Below are 17,774 nucleotides of genomic sequence, written 5' to 3' on the forward strand. Positions count from 1 at the left end.
AAAACAAGTGGCATGAATTGCTCACAAATAAGGTACAAGTTTTAGTTCTTTGTATTGAGCATCCCTTTGTTTTCTTTTTGTGATAAATGTTGACTCTAAAAAGGGAAGTGCAGGGTGACTATCAGTAAATATTTTGATTTTTTTTTTAAAAAGCAAAACTTAGACCTTAACTAAATCTGTATTATATGTAATCATTTCAAATTTACCGCAAGCTACACTATAAAGCTGTATATAATGTTGCATTTCTTTTTACTCTCAGCATAGGAAGTACTGGTTCTTGAGTGAATGAGAAATAGCAACGTGAAAAACAAAACTTATTTTAACTTATTGTAGTAGCCAAATCTCATATTCTGTGTAAAAATTAGTCTTGACCAGCATCCAGAAGAACTTCTTCCATGACAAAACAAGAAAAGCATTTTGCTATAAGCAGCTTGTGAGTAAGGAAAAGTTCCATCGTGGGGGGAGAAAAATATTGCGAATATTCTTGAAATAATCAGGCCTGGTAAATGTTGAAATAAGTATCTGCTTATTAATACTCAGTGTAGCTTTATCGCACAGAGCTGTCCTGCAGAAAGTCACAGAGTTTAATTAAACACTAGCAAAGGAAGTTCTTCAAAACACAGTCCTTTCCAGTAATACAGAACTAGACAACCCTAAAACTGTTAAGAAATCTTACCATCAGGATTTCTTAGCAAAGCTTACTTTGTGCACTAAATTTCTTACGCAATGAAACCTTAATGTGTATTTTGAAGTAACGTATACCAATATGGAAAAAGTTAGCAGTAGAAAGCGGTAACTTTTTAATAATTGATTTAACTTTACAGTAAAAATTAAGCTTTTAAAAGTCACTATGTTTATTACATGGAAAGTTATACGCAACTTTATTTGCAGCATCATCACCTTGAGTGGTGCAGCATTTTTAAAAAGAAAAAGAAGTAAAACACAGAAACAACAGCAGCATAAAGACAGCAACAAGGAATGTGTCTCTGAACACTTTAAAGCCTTTATTCCCCTGACTGCCTCCACAAAAGCAGTCTTTTCCCTTGAGTACTTTTACATGATTAATCACCTGAATTAGTCTGATCACATGAGTATTCAGCTGTTTGCTTGATCAGTACTTAATTGTTATTGCATGATTTGTATTCGCTATTCAATTAGAAGGGAGCATTAGGTACCGTAACGGGGAAAGGGAACTGATGCACACTCAGCAGTCTAGAGAAGCAAAGCTTGGTCTGAAGAGCTTAAGATCTGGTAAGGGTGAATGAACAAAAAGAGAGGAAAACTGTCCCAGTTTGTTTGTTCTTAGTACCTATTAGCTGTGCCCTGTGTCTAATCACCACTTGTAACATCTGAAAGTAGGGAATGAAAGACTCTCTGAGCAGCTTAGAACTAATGGGATTGTATCGGTTGCCTTTTTTTTTTTTCCCCCACCCTTTTTTATAGGGGAAGTTGGGTGAAATGGCTAATCCACGTGGTCTCATCTGGAACAGGTGTTCAGCTGGACTCAGCCATGGAGTGAGCATCTTCTCATGGCTCAGCATGTTGGTAACCTTGGACACTTAATCTGAGCTAATTCTTTCAGTCCTGTTAGCTCCTCACAGGGATGTTTCTTTTGGAAGATGTTCAGTCAGCAGTCATACTACCAATGTAACTCTGATGGGGACCAGCCAAACATCTGATTTATTTTTTTCCCCCAAGAGTTTGTAAAAATGCTGTCCTTGAGCTAGTATACTTAAAAAAGAGGCAGAGAAGTGGCTTGACAGGCCTAATGTGGCAAACTGAGAGGAAAACACGGTTTTCATCCAGAGAGCCTACAAAGTCATCAGGCGTGTGTAGCTTAAATTTGTTTCACTGACACGTTTTTGAATAAGCAATTGGGAGAAGTTTCTTGCCTGGAATGCACTGAGTGAGAAAGGTTGCCTTCTTCAATCTATTTAGATAAAAACTTCATCTGTATTAGCCCACTGTGTCTGAAGCCAACCTGAGGTGACATAGGACAGGTATTAACAAGAATAACTGTGGCAGAAAGAGCAGAAGGTGAGCCCAGCTCCAATTTAGTGGAGAAAAAATGAAAATACAAAGCCATATTTCCTGTAATAAGGCTGACCTGTAAAATACTTGATATATTTTAGTAATAAGATAACAGTATCAGAAATTGCACTTGAATGCCACCTGTAGCAAAACCAATTGGAAGTTTGGAAGTGATCAAATCAGAATGCATGGACTGAACGTGTGGTTTGTGTAAACCTGCACAGTGTTCTTGATTCAGTGGTGTTGTGCTGATTTATATTGATTGTGAATCTGGCCCATAAATAAAGCATGTTTGCCTCATGAGAGCATCTGAAAGAAGACACTGTTTATCAGTCAAAAGATTGTTAAATGTTAAACTTGGCAACAGTTAATTTGCTGTTTTTTTTTCTTTTTTTTTTTTTTATTAACTATTTTACTTGCATCTAGAAGGAAAGCTTACTGTAAAATACTAATCCATTCATTTCGGTCTCTACGGTCACTAGAGGGAAAAAGACTTGTCTTATCGTATACCATTGTGCCTTAGGTACCCAATGCTGTAAGCCAGGAGCAGCAGGAAAGTAGCTTGTGTTCAGATATATCTCTCAGATGGGAGAACTAGACTGAAACTGGGGCAGATGTGAAGGCATACAGAAAGTGAGTGGTTTACTCTTCTGCAATGCTCTGCAACAGAGCACCTAGGTGATATTAAGTATGTAGCAATGTTTTTTTTCAAGTGCTTTCTCTTGGACCTCGTGGTTCCAAGGAATTAGTGTTGAAGGAATACTTTAACTGCTATCTATATTAAATAAATGTCTTGAAGTTGCGACAGGGACGGTTCAGGCTGGGTGTTAGGAAGCTGCCAGAGTTCAAGAAGCGTTTGGACAATGCTCTCAGACATAGGGTCTGATTTTTGGGTGGTCCTTTGGGGACCCAGGAGTTGGACTTGACGATCCCTTCCAACTCAGGATATTCTATGAAATTAGACTAAAACTATTCTAAAGCTAACTCTAAGCTTTGAGGGAGTAAAATAGCTAACTTGGGAAGAAAAAATTTGCTTCCTGTGCAGTATTTTCTGTATTCCTAGAGTATAAAAAGCAGCAATTTCTGATGATCTTGAATTGATGATAGAGATATAATTTTGAAAGAAGCCACTCTTGCCTATTCACTAAGTTTCCTTGAGTTCATCCACTGTTTGTCTCGTTTCTGTTTCATGCTGCAACTGGAAATTGAAAACATCAATATTTTGCTTGATGGAGTAACAGTCTCGATTAATTTCAGCTGCTAAACTGAAAAAAGCATTTGGGTGGTTTCAGCTCTGTCAGATGCTGCTAATGATGGCACCAGAGAGCTAGTATTCTACCTTGCAGTTTGTGAGGTTTGAAGGGGAGGGCACGTAGTAGTGCGTTGGGCTGTGACAGGCTGGGCAGGTCAGAAGGAGAAATGTTTCCTTTTCTTGGAATGCCTTTTCTCCGTCTGTCTTCTGCTAGCATGAGGCGGCATAAACTTGTAAATTGCTAGATAATTCTTTTTGTTGTTTGATTGTTTAAAGGAAACCATATGATTAACAAATAGGAAAAGCACTTGTGCTCAAAATCTTAACTTTGACCAATGTGAAATATGCAGAATGTTCCAAGGAATGCAAGAAAATAAACAAGGAAACCATTGGAGCCAAAGACAAAAACAGGTCTAGTGAAGTAAGTGTAGACAATTCTAAGTCTTTTCAAATCTGTGCTCTGGAGAAAAAAAAAAAAAGCAATTTACATACCCTTCTGCAGAGCAGAACTACAAGCTAATATACCTTCTGCTCTTGGGCAAGATGTCTGCAACTTGACTTCCTCAATTATATCACTGTATTTGGCACCTTGCTAACAACACCTGTGGCTTCCTCTCTGGTTGGGCAGCAGGCAAGACGAGCTTGTGTATATCCCTAATGTGGAACTTGTTCGTACTGCTGTGTCTTCTGAGTGGGGGAAAGAGATTGCAGGATCCTCACCCTTAGGATTGCTGCCACAGCTGGCAGAAGCCAGTGTAACCTTCTGGAGCAAAATGGGAGCTTAAGGAATCTTTATTAAATTATCTATGCCACATTCTTAACAGTGTGTAAGGTATAAAGAAAATATTATGGCAAAAGGCTAATGGGAAAGATGAGAAAACTGCTGAATTCCTATTCATCACGTGCAGATATTCACCCACTCAATGTTAAACAGAAGGGAAGTTAAGAGAAAATCTGTGGTTACCTGGGAGAACCTCAGCGAGGGGTTAGCTGGCAAGGGTCTTTCAGGCACAGCTTGATGACAGGGCAGCTGGGGAAGGGGTGGCAGGACTCGCTGCGGCGTTTTTAATGGTGGCAAGTCATCCGTCTTCACGGGGTTGCTAATGTCAACGATCTGGTACGGCAGCGGTCGTCTCGGGCCATCTCTCTGCAGAAATAACCCCAACCCCAGAAAACAGCTATAAACTTCAGCAGTCGATACAAGCATTAGTGCTTAAAAACCCATGTTATTCACTTGCTTTTCTCTTCTGCTCTGCTTTCATCTACCTTTGGCACCTCCCCTGCAACCGGAACAGTAATTAACAGCTTCCAGAGTCCCGCTGAAGCACTAACCCTTCACCATTTAGATGCGGTGTTCTGGTGTAAGGCAGCTGGCTCTGTCCCAAAGACTGAACAATTTATTTCATGTGCTTAACATCCCCACCTGTGCAAAACCTGGAAGCCATTAGTGTATTCTGAGGCCTACTTCTCCCATTTTACATGTTTTAGTTCTATGCGATATCAGTATGTACTGATGCCGTGTAATTGATTTAGAATAAATTACTTAAATGAGATCCAAAACATATTATTATTTTTAACTACCTAGGGACTTACTTTTGGTATGTTTGTATTTTGTGGCTTCATGATGAGATTTTTACGGAGAGATGTGGTGCGAATGTGATTAGGCTCAGACAAACTGGAAGGTCTTGCTGGACTCACAGACCTGCAATACAAGCATATATTTATTGAACACGACATTCTGCTTTATAGCTTTTTTTTAAAACAGTAACCTCTTTTCAGAATGAGATTTTGCAAGGACTTTCTGACTTTTCATGGTAAACAAGGAAAGTAAAAATTCTCTAGTGCTCCTGCAAGAATAAAAATAAATATTGATTTTTTTGAAACCAGTAGTCTGTTAAATTAGCTTTTGCAATCTGTGGAAATGCAGCTTTGTAACACCCAAGAGACTCTTCTAATGAATCTAGCATTTAAACAGTAATGACCTCAAATATGAAAGTTTCAGCTCACTCGGCTGAGTTTAGATAAAAGGCCATGCGATATAATGATGCTATTTCAAGCAAATGAATATGAAGGTAAAACTTCCTTCGATTTTGAACTTTTTTTTTTTTTAATCACAAAAAAGAGGTATGTAGTCAAACCAAAACCCACGTTATTACTGACAATCATTAAAGTTAAACCAGGAAAAATTCTGCTGATACTACTGGCTGAATATTTTTAAGGCTGGCTCTTTCTAAAAGATATTCAGACCATTCTGTGATGAACACTAAGATGAGATTTGCCATGCTTACAGCTATTTTTTACTAATATCTTTAAAGATAATAATAACAGGCAGTATAATTAGGCAAAATGATCATACCTTAGTTTCTCTATTGTTGTCTTCTTACTTGTAAACAGTAATCTCATGAGAGTCTTCCTTTTCAGATACATGATTGACCCAGCAAAGATAAGGCACAGAATAGTTATCAACACTCCTATGGTTAAACTCTTATTATCTGCAACAAAAAACATTGAGTTTACTTCTATTAGGAGCCATCTTTATTGAAATGTGTTACATATATGGAGCAGAACATTGCTGCCTTGTCTGGTTTTCTAACTGCAGTGCAGGTGACGTGAATAAACTGTGCGCTAAAGACTCAAACTCTTATTTCTCCTAGCCTGATGCTTGAATTTGGGTCATTTCTTTAACAGTGGGGAAAAGTTACTTAAAATATGTTTGATCAGAAAGTCTCAGTCTGCTCCTTAACTGTCGTTATGATTTTAAAAAGCAAAGGTTAGAAGAAAGTCGAGAAAATGGTAACAAGATATTCAAAAGAAGTAATGAAACTCTCAATTGTGATTCTTGGTGGTAAAGATGTGCGATTCTGTTAGTTTGTTAGCCCCAGAGGTTTTGCTGCAGCAGTGCCAGCTGGTGCCTTCTTCATGGGCTGCCTGCTTCCAGGGTAGGAGGGAGAGGAAGGGAAGAAAGACAGAAACTCCTAGCTCATGGTGGGGGTTAAGTGCAATGTCTCGAATATGCCGTCTCACAAACCTAAGCAGCAGCCCTAGGCTCCTCTGTAAGCAGATTTTCATTATAACTGGGGTTTCATTGCACTTGGACTGGTGTGGTCCAGCCCAGGTGGCTGTCAAGTCTAATCCGGAGGCAAGCAAGGAGCTGGAGGAGTGTCTTCAGCACTGGGACTGTGTGCTTTCAGAGGAATGTGCTGCCTAGGCAGGGGCTGGAGCCTCCTGTACTTGTTCCAGTTTTCAGAGTGCTTTAAACTATGTTAAGTACATTGCTGGGACCTAAGTGAAGCTCAGTGGAGATGCAAGCCCTGACTAGATGACTTGCAGCTGAAAGCAAACCTTATTTTTAGGAAGAGGTAAGCCATAAGCATCAGAGCCGCTGCTATGTGATACGATCATCGCCTGGAGGAGAGGATGTTGTGATTTTGCAGGACTGCCGACCTAAAAAGTGCACACTCCCCCAGTAGGAGATGCATCTTTAATCTTTGCTCTGGTAACCTATCATCACTGTCTCGGTCTTATCCTGATTGAATTTCAGCCAGCTGGCTCTCATCGACTGTCCTCAGCTCGTGCCGAAATGGTGAACACAGTCAGCAGCACTGACTCAACAAGCTGCACGTGGGGCTCGATGGGGCGTGAAGTGCTGCGATTTTTACTCTGTAGCACTGCAGAACAGCAAATCCCTCACCATTTCTAAAAGATTAATAAAATTAATAAACTCAGATTATGCAATTAAAATTAATTAACTTCTCTACCTAACAATTAAATATTTAAGGCTTCTTTATAAGAAAAATATAGAGTCAAACACATGTGTTTACTCCAAGTCAGCTGGGTAAAATCAGTTACTAAATACTAATGAGACCATGTGCCACGTTTGACTAAGATGAATGTATTTTATTGATCTAATCCTTCTGTAATTTGATTTAGAGATGTGCAGACTACTCAAATCATAATCCAAACCACCCCATCAAGAGCTCATATTTAAATTCAAATGTCAGGGATAGAAAATTAGGTCCTCTAGCAATTTCCATATTTGTTTATTCCCAGAATTATTGAATGTAGCTCTGTCTTTAGAGAAAAATGGCCAAAATAGCACACCGCATTAAGCTATTGTTAACATGGTTTTCTGTTAAATTGAAGCGTTGGCTTCCAAAACACAAAATGCAAGAATTATAAAAGATACCCTATATTTGCCTTTTCCAGTTAGCTTTGTCTGTGCAGCACATTATAATAATATATTTTGCAGCTCCCTAGATACTTTGATACAAGATAAGCTGAAAAGGGACTGTAATGCTTTAGAGCATATCTTAACAGAAAAACATTTAACACCCAAGTAATCACACTTGTTCAGTGCCTGAGCACAGTTTCTTTGCTATCTTACCAGTTGGTAGGTATTTAAAAAAAAAAAAAAAAAAAGACATTTCAACAGAGAAATCATAATGCAGAGCTTTGTAATGGAAATGACTGTGATGTCATAAATCCAGTATTACAATTCACTGCAGGATCTGGCATGTAGAGAATACAATCCATTTTGGTTTTGAATAACATTATTCATATGAAAACTCGCAGATCACTTTCCAGCAAGTTTTAGCTTATATACGTCTATGTGAGTAGACTGCTGGTCCTGTCACTTGCTCAGAAATAAATCAGAAATATCTCTATGGAAGTCACTAAAGTTACAGTACTCTGGAGAAAAACTGGCATGTGATGATCATCAAATCCTATAAAATTGCACCATGTGTAGAAATAATTCCTTCTGAGGCTGGCCAAAGATGAAGTAAGATACTGATGCCAATGTTCTACAGACTGAACAAGGGGAAGCTGAAATACAAATTACAGAAAATGTGCATCTCCTGCTACTATTATATGGTAGGGAACTCCTGGTGAATATGTGGAAGTTATTTATAAATATGTAGTTTTAAGCTGGTTCTTCTTAGAAGCACAATATCAAATATATTTTTGAATATACAAAAATTTTGCATATATAATCTGTATATCGAGTTTTCATTAGGCACTCAGCTATAGTAACAGGCCATGCATGCAATAAGGTTGTTCTATCCTGATACTCTTGGTAAATGCTCCGGAGCCTGGCGTATCTCAGCGTGAATCCAGAGCACTGCAACGTTCATCTACCATGGCAACAGGGCTAGCACGAGCGTGGGAGTTAGCTCCTCACCCTCGGCTTAGATCAATACCATTTCAGGGAGCTTCTAAACATGACCACATATCTTGAAAAAAGAGAAAGATGACAGGAGATGAGACTCACCAGGACTACTGCGCCTTTAGTTATGCAAGAAAACCGACGGACTCTGCTGGCTTTGGTTTTGCTTCACTAGATTTTCAAGCTGGCACCAATGCATTTAGAATAAGCCATTAGACTTTACTGACTATCCCAATCTTGCAAGCTCATTACTCACAAGACGGCATTCTGTATTTCCATTCTTTATTATGGAAATGACAGGTAAAGCATGAATTGCTACTCACCTGCTTGCCTTATGGGCCCACTGTCCACGCTGCCACCAAACCCTGGCTTGTCACAGTAGGGGGGAGCCCAGTCAGCCTCGCAGTGACAGTTCTTTTTATTGTTGCAGACCTTCAAAAGAAAAGAAAGATGACCTAACATGAAAAGTATTATACTATACATCTGAGAAGGGCACAGGCCAATACCGCCTCTTAATCAGATAGTGACACATCTGAAAGAAATAAAGCTCCTGTCACAAAGGAGATGTACCGGTATCTGCTCCTTGTCACAGCTAAGATGGCATAAAGAAACTCCAAAGGCAAGAGAGCAAGGAAAAAAAAAAAAAAAGTATTATTATTTATGTGGCAGGTAATAGTTTGAGTTGCACCAGTTGACAACTTCAATAATCACAATAAGGATAATCACACACCTCTTAAGCCTTATTCTCTTTGCCTCCAGCAGCAACATTATCCACTTTCTAACTTCTTTTCCTTCTGCCTTCCTGGGAACAAGATTGTTAATACCATAAAGCTTTTGCCACTTGAATCCTCCTAGCCGTCACGGGCTTGTGTTAGGCTGCACATTGATGTGTCCACTGCTCAGACCCTCCAGCAGTTGGAGCAGTGGCTGGAAGGTGTGAAACTGAAAGGGCAGAGGAAACTCTTCCTTTCGTATCACATTTGTATGGCCTTTAAAGATACAGTTCTCAATGTTCTGGTGGTTTTTATCAGGGCTAAGGAAAAACTAGTGAGATCTGATTGACCAAACGTTCCCTGCAGAGTAAAAGAGCTCCAAGAGACCAAAGTACGTCTTCAATAGCCAGTTCCCCCTGCATGGAAGAAAGGAGCTGGTAGACTTGGCTGGTCTCACAGGAGGTCCCACACTCCTGTGGGAACACCCATCAAAAGAAGGGCTGCTTTTCATTCCCTTTCGCTAACACCCAGGTAGTGACTATGACAGTAATACTGGGGCTAGTGGTCCATGCTGTGTCAGCTGAGTACATAAAGTGAACAGGCCAAAACTTTTCTTGCACAGGACAAAGAAAGCACAGTTGCAAGTAGATGCTCAAATGTATTTTTAAGATTTTTGGGGGGGGCTTAGGGCTAGTTATCAATGGGGTCCTTAATTCTGTGCTAACACTGTTCATCACTGATCGGCCACCGTCATGGAAAAGCTACACAATAGATGGATTTATAAGACATGAGTTAGTTCACAGAGTTTGCAAATATGCATTTTCTGGCAAGGTCAGCTGGAAGGCTTTCAGCAAAACTATACTGGCTCTGTCTGCAGTGTATTAAAACATCCTTCACATAGCTTAGCCTTGCTATGGTCATGCAAAATGCAAAAAGAAATGATTTACTTTTCAAAAACAGCAAGATAATTTGAAAATATAATTTGTTAAGCATTATTTTTTAAATTAAAGCACTCCAGGAGTTCCCTTCTATGTTTCCTTGAAATCCTTTTTTGGCTACTCAGGAGTCAGTGTAGGTTCTCCATCACGCAGGCATAAAGATGCCAGTCTAAGCTGATGCTTATTCCAGCACAATGATAAGATGCATCAGCATTAACATTGCACAGTTTTGTGAATGTGGGATGATAAAATAAATTAAAGTAAATTAAAATTCACTCACAGGACAGGACGGGGAATTTCCATAACTTTTCACAGTAACAAACAGATCATTAGAAAATCAAGGTTAATAAGGCATAGCTTGACATAATTAACATTTTCATAATATAAACTAGCATTCAAAACACTTTGCTGTCATTAACTGATATGAAATATTTCATCCTCTGTCACTTTCATAACATGAAACTCATCTATATACTTCATTTTGATAATTTTGGAAATGGTTTTATGAGATATCTCAATTCAAATGCATATTTAAGCTTTTCTGGACCCGCATAGAAACTGTCTTTTTTGAAATGTTAATGGAAAATTTTCATGACGGAAGGTTAGACAAAATTTCTTTGAAGATGACAAAATTCCTTTTTATCACAGACTGCTAATTAAGAATAAGATAATTACTAACTGATAAATATTCCTTTGTTAAATAAAAATAATTTCACTTCTTGTAGTTCATATAAGAGACAGAAAATTGAAATGCGTAAGAAAAAATTATTGCAATGACTTTGACTGATATATTACAAAGAATCACACACACAAAAAAAAAAGTTCCTATAATACTTACTCCACGTCCATAGCACTTTGTTGCACATTTGTGTACACCAAAAACACTTGTATTCTGGCACCGGCGATTAAGACAAATCTGCAAAATAAGAAAAGAGAAATTTTAATAGGGGCAGAAACGCTCGTGCTCACCACAGACCATGTCCATCTCCAACTCTTTACATCTGTTCATCTGTCAATGGTTCCTATAGCAGTTTTGAAGATTTCCCAACACACAAGTTGCATTGACAGCATTACATTGACAAAAAGATAAGGACAGCAGCATTAGGTGTCTTCTTCTTTGTGGACCTTTTAGGTCCAAACCTGTGGAATTTAAATATTGCACCCTGGCCAATACTGAATTTCAGTCATAGTTCATAGTTGGTTAATATGCTGAGCTTGTGTAACTAAACAGGCAAAGTTTCACTCAAGTGGAACCACTTTTTTTTTTTTTTTAAGTCAATTAAAAAAAACCAACACAGCAATTTGCATTTTTTGATGACTAGGAAATGCATTGAGTAGGATTCAGTTCAGGTCCCCTTGTGGCGTAAATTAGCGTAGCTGTATTGATATCAATGGCACGATATATCCCTCATATGCCAGTGCGGAACTTGGCCCTAGGACAGCCTGGATATGTACCTGAGCTCATTGATACATATGGCTCATTACTGTTCATCAGCAAAACTGAGATCTTTCCGACAGTTTCCCCAAGCTAAACAAATTTTTGATGTCAAATATAAGACAATGATACATAAAGTATAATAATAAATACCTGACAGGAAATGGAAGTAAACTAATAGCATATGCAAAGTACTCATGCAAAATATTTTGCTGTCCAGTCAGGACAACTTTACTCTGCCAATATAGCTGAAAACTGGTATAAAACAAGAGTGGCACCATCTGATAACACCATCAAACTGTCAAATGGCTGATGAGGTTGTCAGTAATGAGAATTTATTCTATTGAAACTTGTAAAAAAAAAAAATTACAACTGGAATGACTGTTACTATGCTATATTGACCAGAAAAAAAAAAAAAGAAAAAAATCACTGCACAATTTTGCTCATGTTTAACTGCAGTTCAGTTCAGTAGTACTAAAAGTCAGTCACAATAATTAGCATTAAGCAGGGAAAAGTGTTGAAGGAGACGACAGGGATGCTTAATCAGGGCACTTATCCCCTGGGGAGAAGGAAAAATGGAAAGGAAATTAGAGTGAATTGGCATCAACATGCATGCATGTAGAGAATATGGTCTGATTACAGCAGTATTCACAATTCAAATATTCATAGTGCAGTAGCACACAGAATTTTGATCACATTAAAATGGCTGCATTTCAAATTGTGTATCTTCAGCTTAGAAGACTCAAGAATATTTAAATTCATATTCTTAATCCATAATACAAACGCACTAATGTCCTCAAAGTAAAACATACAATTTCATAAGTATTAGCCTGCGTATTCTATAGTGTGCATGTGTATGATTAGATAGATTAGAAAGATTAAATACTCATTAGTAAAACATAATGGGGTTCTTTCCCAGCGTTGAATTTTCTTTGAAAAGAAGTTTTATAACAGATTGACTTAGAAATGTTGTATAAGGGTTGTTTTCCTGTACCAGAACTGGAGTTGCACTAGGGACATGTTTTAAAACTGTTCCCAGTGCAGAGTGGTAATCCAACATAATTCAAAAGCATTCAGAAATTCAGAGGCTTATTTGAATTTACCACAAATTATCAAAGCAGTTTTTTTCCTCTTTGCCAGTAATCCACTAAGGGTATGAAACCTTCATTTCAATAGTTCTTGGACTCTTTTCCATTCCTCCCCTTTTTAAACTCATGGCTGTCTCCCACCTTTTTCTGTTCGTTTTCTCTCCAATGAAAGCCTATGAATGAGACAGCCACATAAAATTTGGACTACATTCATGCCAGATAAATCAGAATGTTTGCAAAATATGATTGCAAAAATCAGTTTTGATGGCTGAACATAAATGGGTTTATATTTTTAAAATAGATCTTACAGAAACAGCTTTTCTTGCAAGAAAAAGAGGAGGGGTGGCATAATCAGCAGATCAGATAAATACAGTTTGAAATCTAAAGTGAAGTTAATGATAATTTTGCAATGCCATACACACTGAGAAAGTTTGCAGCACTGGTAGAAAAATCCATGAAAATAGTAGCGGATGCAAAAGCAACTGTAAAAGCACAGCAGCACAGAGCGGCACGTCCCCAGCACACACCTGCAGTACGGGGATTTTCTAAGCCAGTAGTGTTAAGTAACCCTTGCTGTATTTTTCCTCCAGTGAAGCTAGTTATTCACTTCTTGAACACATTCACTATTTTACATTTTGTGGCAACCCATTGACAGAGCTCACAGAATGCTCTGTGAAAAATAAATAAATAAGTAAATCCCCTTCTGTTTGCTCGCCTGATTTCTGATTTAATTTGTTTCATTCTTAGGTGTTACTGTCTCCTCCCCAAACTACTCCAGGTTTTATGTATTTGTATTATCTACAAAGCCTGCAAGATCTCTTCACTGAGCCAGAATACTTATTTTGACAGCTTATTGCGAGCTGAGCACCCTGAAGCAGCACAAAGGACACTTAGAGGGCATGGGGGTTTCCAACCCACGAACATCGAACCCTGAACTTAGGTAGCAATACACATCAACTCAACTGCAATGATAATTTCTATGTCTCGCTTTCGCCAATGAATAGCATGATTTTATCATAATTTCATTAACTATTCTGTAGTGCATTTTGCTGTACTTATTTTGCAAGGAACCTCTATCCTAACTGGATAGATACTTGGGGCTGTCTTAAAAAATCAAACCAAAACAACAGTTATTAATTTAAGCAACTTGCATTGCATCTGCAAATCTGTAATCCAGAACAGTGGCCAGAAGAAGGGAGTAAACATCTGACTCAGTGTGAGAAACAATAAGAGCCAACCAATTCTTTTGTGGGGAAAAAATAAATAAATCCCAAAGCAAAAACCAGTCAGTTTAAGTACAAAATACTTAGCAGCAGGAAGGTAGTGATGTTCTCCCTGTCTGGGAGTATTTCAGAACCTTACTTTTCCATCTGCGCACTTGGTTCCCGACAGCACAAGACCCGGGTCTGGCATATCGTCCCCCAAATACACATGGGTACCGCGGCACAGAATCTTTCCACCTTCCTGAAGGGGGATATTGGTTTCTATGGAAACAGCATTGGTACCAATCACAGGTCGATTTGCTCCCCCTTGACACTGAATTTTTCCACATTTAGCATCTCTGAAGGAAACAGACAAAATGAAACGTTAATTACATCATTTTAGACGTTACAAACCCATTCCCACCACCCTCACATCAGTTCCTGCGTTGGAGAGGAGAGACCAAGAGACCCTACCTGGGCTCACACTTGGCAAAGGAGCTCTTGGAGTCTTTGCCACAGTTGCCGTAAGGATCACCTGCAGAATTGACTCTCTCAAAGCAGATCCCAGGAGCAGGTTTCGCACCTGAAATGAAACCTAGTCAGAACTTTCATCTCGTACAAGGTGTTTTTAATAATTTTCTTTGAGCTCCGGTGATGGTTTAGGGGAAGGCAAGATGTGATCTGCATGTCGATGAAGCACAGCAGAGCAGTTGTGCTGGATCAGCATGCTAATTGAAGAGCCTGAATGTGTGGGTTTTCCACAGTCCTTTGTCTCTCTTGGCAGCCCTGTGCAGCAGACAATGCTGAACTCATTCTCTTTCAGAGTTCCTACATGATGGTCCTCTTGTGAATCCTCCTAGGACACAAAAACTTTTAGTGAATGCCAAATCTAGTTTAGTGAAGAAAGACATGGGCCAGCTGGTAAGTTAACTCCCTTCCATTTACAGGGGTCCATGTGATTCTAGCAAGGGCCCAGGAGCTGAAGCCAATGGAAATAGTTTTCAAGAAAGGCCTTTTTAACTGCAGTTCGGGACAACAAGAAACCAGAAAAAAAAAAAATCCATTTGCAAATGAGAATCTCACACAGCAGTGTGACATGGCAAAGAGAATATGGTGCTGTTAGATCAAGCTAATGTACTGGGGAGAGGAAAGGAACCTGTCTCCACCTTAATCTTCAGTAAATCCAAGCCTGAGAGGAAAGGCTGATTTGAAACCAGGATCATTTCTACCAGGGTAGTAGAACGAGGAATCTGGGAAGACAGGCAGCATCTGGTTCTTATCTGTCGTAGCCTTTTGTAATAGAGACTTATCCTAACAGCACTGGAACTTCCCTGATGGCATTAGTGCTGGAAATGTCTTGTGCAGACAGATTACTCATCCCCACATTTTAGAAGTTAAAAGGTGCTATTAGAACATCTACTCTAATCCCTTATGCAGATAATATTCTGTCCATTTTTCCCAGATTATGACCAACTATGTAGCATCTTCTACATCCATGCATTCATCTGAAATGTCTAAGAGGTGGAGAATGTACTTTTGTGGCTTGACTGTTGCAATATTTAATTAGTCCTCATATTAGAAGTTCATTCCTTTGTTCTGATGTGAAGTGTAGCTTTTGTTTCCAGCAAATAATTGCTGCTCTTTGATAGATTAGGGCCCTTTACTGTCCTATATTTTCTTTCCATGAAGATAATTAATAGCACCATCAAGTCACTGCCAACATTTCAACTGCTCCAATACACAGACTTGTTTTGAGGAGACAAGTTGGTAAGGATATATATTGGCTGACTCTCTTGGCATGTATCTGCTAGATACATTTTTGTACTTTTGATAGATCAGTGAAACTGAAACAAAAATAACTGACAACAAATGATGTGATAGCCTAAAGGCTGAGAATATACCATTTTCAGTGTTCCCTGATCTTTAACAGGGACAGAATTAATGTTCCATTTTTCAAATGTTCCATCTTTCAAATATTTTGGGCCACTTGCAAGTGCATATGCCTATAACTGTGCCTAAAACATATAATTTATTTAAAATATCCTGAAGATTTGAATGCCTTCAAAGAGGAAAAAGGCTTTAAAAAAGGGGGTCAAATTCCTGAAGAACATACAAATATGATTGTAAAACTCTCAGATAGCGTGGATCTTTTCACTAATAACTCAGAGATTAAAGCCTCAATTAATTATCTGCATTTCACAGTTAGAAGCTTGACTAATACTATATACTGCCGAACAGCAATCTAATGCTATTAAGGACAAAATATTAAAACTTGGAGAGGCTTAAGATGGCACCCTCTTTTCCTTCTAAGATTTTTACATACTGAAAATGGAAAACTCAGAAAGCAGGGCACAGAAGGAACAGACTGTGAGTTGCTGGTTCCCTGGAGAGAAGGACAAGAGCCTAAAATTCTTTGGAAGATTACTATCAAGCTTGCTGAGTTCAGAATTTTTCTCAAATCTGGAACTATTAAAGGGACTTGCACAGGATTCTTTTGCTTCCTTTCATTAAACCACAAGCAATAATCAAAAATCAACAAAAGCATCCAGACAAGGCGCTGTGCAAAAAGCAAAAGTAAAATTTACATTTTCAGCATGTAGATTCCTCCTCGTCTTTCCAGGGCAGGCGCATTAACTATTCAGCATGATGCAAACATTAACATGTGCATACACTATGCCAGCTTCAGAGTGGAGAGGGAAGGAAGGAAAGAAAAAACATGCTGTAAGTAAAAGTCCAAGAAAAAATAATTGCTTTTTCCTCCAACATCTGCTGCGTTTGACTTCCTCAGACCTACCTCAGCCCCTGTGATCTACCATGACCATATGCAATTGTGGTGGGTTTCCTTTTTTCTTGGCTGGGACCCATGAACCCCAACCAGTTTAGCCAGCGGAGTGTCATTGGGGTGGCTGGAGGATGTGTCAGCAGCAGCCCGAAGCACAGACACACTTTTCCAAGCAGTGTGTGGCTCCATGAGCTGCCAAAAGCAGAATGAATGTCCCGTGCTTTGCCTGTAAGTGACCTATAATATGCTTATTAAAAAAATGATGTTAAGGAAATTAAGGGCTTGCTGAAAGACAGAGAGTTTAAGGTATTTACCTTCCCTTTCACGTAGTGAAACTTTTTTTTTCCTTTTTTTTTCCTTTTTTTTTTTTATTTGACTGTAGAAGTCAAGCACGGTACATGTGATGGAAAGCTGCCTGCAGGAAGAAAAACACATCTGCAGCATCCTTGCAGAGCTCAGCCAGCGAGCTTTAACTCCAACCAATATTACTTGACAAGAAAACGGATGTCATGGAGGACAAAATAATGCTCCCCTGCCAGGCTCGGAGCAGTCTGTGTATGAAAACACCTGGTACCCAGTGATCATCTGGGGCCTGGAAACCAAAATCTAGCTTCAATTTCTGTCTTCGGTATCAAACCAAAACACATGGTTGCTTGGGATTCAGATGGCTGCTCCTTCTCCTGACTGGTATCTCACAATATTTGGACATTTTTATAAATGAAAACATAGCAAACTGTAAGAAGCTGAGCAGATGGAGCTACCGAGTTAAAAGCAGGATTTCAGAGGACGCTTAAGGAAGAGAATTGTAATGTTGCATTTCTGGAGGAAACCCATTTATCATGATTGCAGCACATAAACTGCAGCAGAAAGTCCTGTCTTTCTCTATTTTGCTACCTCTACAGGCAAAGACAAAATGATTTGTGAGATTTACAGTGGATATTAAGTGCTTTGAACTGGATGAGCAGAGTTTATTTCACTTTGCTGTTGATAATTATAGTATCGTGACCCTGTAATTAAGGTCCTGTCAGCTTTTCCATGCCGAGCCTTATTCGAGGGATTAAATCAGCCATTTGAAACTGCTGCAGGTCAAAGCTCACCACTGCAGTTGTCAGCCTGGAGACTTTTTTTTTTTTTTTCCTCCAAACGTGTATATTGATGAATGCACTTCT

At 38.9% G+C, this 17,774-nt stretch overlaps 1 protein-coding gene across 3 annotated transcripts in view; it reads right to left on the reverse strand.

The window, feature by feature from the left end:
* Positions 1–17,774, reverse strand: part of ADAM12 (ADAM metallopeptidase domain 12) — a 182,082-nt gene that overhangs the window by 4,695 nt on the left and 159,613 nt on the right. For all 3 annotated transcript variants that reach the window (XM_080598272.1, XM_080598274.1, XM_080598273.1), the window contains exons 15-21: positions 14,298–14,406; positions 13,984–14,182; positions 10,937–11,014; positions 8,771–8,879; positions 5,640–5,775; positions 4,877–4,985; positions 4,248–4,430 (exon numbers count right to left, since the gene is read on the reverse strand). In XM_080598272.1, coding sequence (XP_080454398.1) covers positions 4,248–4,430; positions 4,877–4,985; positions 5,640–5,775; positions 8,771–8,879; positions 10,937–11,014; positions 13,984–14,182; positions 14,298–14,406 — 923 coding nt within the window. The remainder of the gene's footprint in view (positions 1–4,247; positions 4,431–4,876; positions 4,986–5,639; positions 5,776–8,770; positions 8,880–10,936; positions 11,015–13,983; positions 14,183–14,297; positions 14,407–17,774) is intronic.

The sequence above is a fragment of the Anser brachyrhynchus genome (assembly GCF_964034855.1).
Source record: "Anser brachyrhynchus genome assembly, chromosome: 6".
Classification (NCBI taxonomy): Eukaryota; Metazoa; Chordata; class Aves; order Anseriformes; family Anatidae; genus Anser; species Anser brachyrhynchus.